Below are 5,000 nucleotides of genomic sequence, written 5' to 3'. Positions count from 1 at the left end.
GAAGGAACTTATGCAAACGAACAACGAAACACTTTAAGCACCTTCGTCGACCTTCGTTTCATTTCAATCGAACCAAAATCGATTGGTACACTCACTAGACACAGCGCAGGGAGTAGCCGGGGAACTGTGACTAGGGCAAATGCTTATCACGGACTCAGGGCAGGTACTAATCAAACCACGATTCGGCTTTCGCGTAGACCGAATTCCGTATTGATAATCTTCTGTTTACTGTTTGCGGCGGAAAGTAAAAATACGATGTGTGTATGTGTTCGATATTTATGATAGCCAATGTGATAGCGCGATAAGGTGGTGTCCAGTTGGTAGTAATGGAATGTCGCTAAGTGGGAATAGAAAGGCTTTGGTCGTTTTACCTTAAACTTGGCATGCACAATAAATGACGCAGTCCAACACCCAGAATCTGTATGATTTGTGCATCCTGCGGAAGGAGAGGTCCATTTTTATGCAAAGGTAAGGAGATGGTGGAAAAACAGTAGTTTTAGCACTGTCGAAAGTTAGACGCCATCCATTGTCTATACAAAGCGAAAATGCGAGCGAAACGAACACACATCGTGATCCGTCGAACCATAAGGAACATAGTTTATGCCAAGGACTCGTAAAGCCTAAACCACACAAACCAACCCTTTAATGCTATAGACACAGTCAATAGGAACAGGATAACGCATCATCCACGGTACACGCGTGCTATTAAACATACCGTATCACTCAAAACTAAACATAAAACGATACGATATCCCAACGGGGTTCAAGGAACTTATGCTTACCATGAGGAATGGTCGACTTCTAACGTACCACCTAATCGTACTGGAAGAGACTCTCGAGGAACATGCAGACTCAGCTGTGGTATTGAGACAGTAAACACCCGTTCGCGCAATTTCTCCCTTACAAACAGCCGAAGAATCTTAAATGGAGCTTTAAACCACAGCGGTGCCGTAACGATAAGAACTTTCTTCAAGCGTGCCGGATAGCCACCCTGCAATGAAAAAAAAAAACAAACAAAAATTAAGAAACTATTCAATTATTTTAATATATATTTTATTATGACGAAGTCACGAAGCAAATTGCAATCACCAACTCCCTCGCTCCTTGATAGTGACAAGACCATCGTGTGTGGATGCGCGGCACTTGAGCGCAGGGATTGTATCACAAGTAAACAGCATGAATTGCTCGAAACAAACAATAGAAATGTAGATTGCAAGATATCTTAAACACACAATTCCAAGAACGAACGAGGTTTGTGTTAGAATTTTGCTCCATTCTGTAGATAGCCAACCGCAGTAATCAATAAAGTTAATGTAAATAAAATACAAACGGAGAAAGTACCAATCTATTAACCGTTTAATCATCATTTTAGCATTGCTTATTGATATAATCTTAAGCAAATACTTGGAAGGATACTCCTGTTTCCATCATAAATTCTATGAACCAAACACATTATTGAACAATGTCGTATTTGTAGGGGAAAAAAACAACTCCTGTGGCACGAAAGGATCCGCAATTGCCACGCAAAGGACGCAAAATGACTCATTCCTGTTCCGGAGCGAGGGGATTGCGGTGTTAGTGAAAATGTGAATCCAACTTTTCTTTGGTGTGTGTTTAGTTTCTATGGCGGTGCACAAGGGACGCCGGCCTTGCCTCACTCCCCTTTTTTGCCAAACATGCATGCGTCCTATCTGATATTAGCTGTATCATAACGCAATTTTCATTTATTCGACCAAATTCTGAGCTCAAACTCATCCCCATTTACGAGAGAAAAGTGATGATATTGTTTGGAAATGAGAAAATTTGTCCGTTCTCATTGACGAAACCGTTCCCGCTGCATGGACTTTTTTGGTAAAACGAACATTTCTGCTAAAAATATACAGATCTCTTCCCCGGCTAGCCGGCAGCGGATGTGAAGCACTTTGTCTTGTCCTTGTATCAGAGGTTTAACCAGCGTTTACGTAGTTTGGCAAAATGCCACCTCCATATCGCGTTCTGATCACAAAACTTTTTCTTTCGTCTACATTATAAACTCAGACGTAAAAAGGATTACTGCGACTGACCTATTTTCAATTGAAAAATAAAAACACATACACTGATCAGTAATCAAACCCTGTCCTTGAACAAGGACATAGTTTGCAATTCGATATGAATTCGAGAAATGATACCACCAACATAAGAAAATTGTATAAACGAGTTTTTCTTAAGCTGCATTAGTGGAACAGTTTCATTGTCTTTCGTGACGGGGTCACATGGTTTGAAAATTCCCTGCATCACTTCACACATTCGTATCCTTCAATTAGCATTTCACAACTATAAAGTGTTATATAAAGTTCATTTCAACAAGTAAATTTCCATCTTGGAATTATCATCATCACATTGAATCGAGAGGAATAGAATTTGTTGCTAACCTAAACGAATTAGGCAACAAGGTCACAGAACACACGGGTCTATTTTTAAGAAACATTGAGGATGTATGTCCTTTATAGAGTACAAGATGAATCACAACACCTAGCACACCTGTGTGTACAAACACGCATACAGGCACATGTACGCACATTATGCAGCATATATTACACATTTAGAAATACCACATAGCGACTATTTTCGCCATTCAACTACACTTTCCGCAAATTTCTTATTTCAAAGCAAAAAAGCAGAAAATAAGTTTAGGAAACAACACGTTTAGCATCACGCACATGCAATATCACAACTTTAAGTTAACGAAAGGATACATTATCCTTGTTTATGGTGTACTCGACTCCAGAAAATCGATTATTCCTAGCTGCAGCGTTGCCTGTGTTCTTATGCTATGTGCTCACAACTTTCATCTAAAACACATCACAGGTGAGAAAACCTTTTTTTTCTTACACCATGCGATTTCGTCATTGATTTTCAATCGGCCATAACCGATTCCACACTAATATATGCTGCATCGACAGCATCAACGGCAACTACGCAGATGTACAACCATAGATACCATCTCGGTTACCTTTGCTCAACCATTCGGCAGGACATTTCGCCGGAAAAAGGGGTGAACATTTGCAAACACTTTCGATCTAGTTTACTGTTTTCGCTGTAGCGTACTTTTGCTCAAGTAATTCAGTCAAACAATCCGCAAAAACCGTTACTAAACCACATATTTTCACACAATCCCACACGACGAGTCTCACGCCGACCGTACTGTGCACAATCAGTAACTGACAAAAATATTAAGGGTTGTTTTTGACACCGCGAAAACATCCCTGCTCACCGCTTGCACAATTACCCTGGCGCACATTCTCGTGTGTGTCTGCTAATATGTTTGTATCCCGAATCCAAGGGGAAAGCATAGAGCACGCGTGCGCAATTGTCGCGCCACGCACACAAGGGTACGAGGAAACAATTGGGTCTACAAAACGCATGCGCGATTAATGAATGAACCAACACCACAAAAAAACCAACGTGCTTCATACTGTCCCTAAGATGAAATGCTAAAATTATACTTTCACAAACAATCGAGTAAGGGAGATGGGCGCCGGATGGTCACATTATTGCTGATTGATTGGACAAACAGTTTGGTGGATTGTGCTCTTTTCGAACTCAATAGTTTTACGTGAAACTGTATTTTAAATATTTAAAAGCATACAAAGGATGTTTCAGTTAAAGTGTATGACACTATCGTACTTTCGTCGGCAATCAACTCCGTGGGATGATCGGTTAAGAGTGAGTAATGCATGTATGCGTCATCAAGCATTGTCAAATAAGGATTAACATCGTGCCGTCCATTGCCAAATATCCACAACTACAATCGACATACCGTTAGCTTCGCTTTCCCTGTGTACTAAGATAGTGAAATTTGATGATCGTCAATCGTTCTTTTCATTCAATAGCGATGGACTACATTCTCGATCGTTTTTAGGAAAGATCTAGCAAAGCGCATCTGATTTGAAATGTTTATAAGCAGCATATCTTCTCAGATACGTATATAAACTAAGCAAAGAAGCAAAAAGCTTACTAGAATGCATATATATGAATGCATTGTTCCAAAATATTGACATCGACAATATTAATAACCTACTTTGCATAGCATAGTGCGAATAAGTCAGGTATGGAATGGGAACTTGACGCATGCGTGCGATTCACGTTTGATGCGCAATTATTAAGAGACAAATGAATGGTTATTGCGATGTTGCGAGTACTATATTTACGATTCACGGCGATCTAACTAACGAAAACAACATTGGCTACCACGTGTAGAAGAAAATCTCGCTCGATTCTCGTTCAGCTTTAAGAACAGCAACAGAGATTTTAGGCGATCATATGACATCACATATGGTGAGATCGCAAGTTTCCTTCTTTAGAGCTACACACCAAACGAAACAAACAGGGAACTGTTCAATCAGAACGGCACACTCAAAGGCCAATTAAGAATGATCTTTCGTGGCTGGTACGTTAAAAGTGGACCGAACACAAATTTTGGAATAACAGGTGAAGGATTCCTGAGCATAGCTTGCCTGCCTGAGTTGAATGTTGTGTAGTCTGCCGCGTGAATTGCATCGGCTAACGAAGCTAAAGCAGCATTCCGTCAGATAACGTATATAGAACCACTTCCGCTGATCACAGTACGGTGAACGCACGATGGCACGAGCACGCGGCTGGCAACCTATAGCACAATATCATATGTGAGCAATGAGCCGCGTGTTTCAATCAATCACTTCCCCCAACATACACACTGTTGAACACGAACTCTCCGCGATCCCACACACATAAAGATAATACGCGGCTGGTGACACCGCGACAAGGCCAAATCGCTACCGCTAGAATTATGACGTACCACAAGCGCAGTGCAGCGCAACGCCGCGAACTGTTCGACCACCTTTACGCCAATCAACTAACGGTGGGTTGGCTGGCTGCGCGAATGGGATACCGGCTTAGCGGTGTCGCGCCAGTATTTCCTACCGGCAACACTACTACCACTACCAGCGATTTAACTACACAGTTTTAGAAGAAAAAACAAC

At 41.2% G+C, this 5,000-nt stretch overlaps 2 protein-coding genes across 6 annotated transcripts in view; one reads left to right on the top strand and one right to left on the bottom strand.

Moving 5' to 3' along the window:
• LOC126572073 (tyrosine-protein phosphatase non-receptor type 9) overlaps positions 1-5,000 on the bottom strand; it is a 14,028-nt gene that overhangs the window by 3,158 nt on the left and 5,870 nt on the right. For 2 of the 5 annotated variants that reach the window (XM_050231104.1, XM_050231105.1), the window contains exon 4: positions 783-991. In XM_050231104.1, the coding sequence (XP_050087061.1) occupies positions 783-991 (209 nt within the window). Of the gene's footprint in view, positions 1-782; positions 992-4,500; positions 4,781-4,816 lie in introns of those variants that run through there. The other 3 variants (XM_050231108.1, XM_050231107.1, XM_050231106.1) reach the window with 3 other exon arrangements.
• Positions 3,538-5,000, top strand: part of LOC126572098 (tubulin-folding cofactor B-like) — a 6,990-nt gene continuing 5,527 nt past the window's right edge. The window contains exon 1 of the mRNA XM_050231148.1: positions 3,538-3,705. The gene's annotated coding sequence lies outside the window, so the exon portion shown is untranslated. The remainder of the gene's footprint in view (positions 3,706-5,000) is intronic.

This window comes from Anopheles aquasalis, chromosome 2 (assembly GCF_943734665.1).
Source record: "Anopheles aquasalis chromosome 2, idAnoAquaMG_Q_19, whole genome shotgun sequence".
Classification (NCBI taxonomy): Eukaryota; Metazoa; Arthropoda; class Insecta; order Diptera; family Culicidae; genus Anopheles; species Anopheles aquasalis.
The sequence above is the reverse complement of the archived record's forward strand: the minus strand, read 5'-3'. Positions and strand labels throughout refer to the sequence as shown.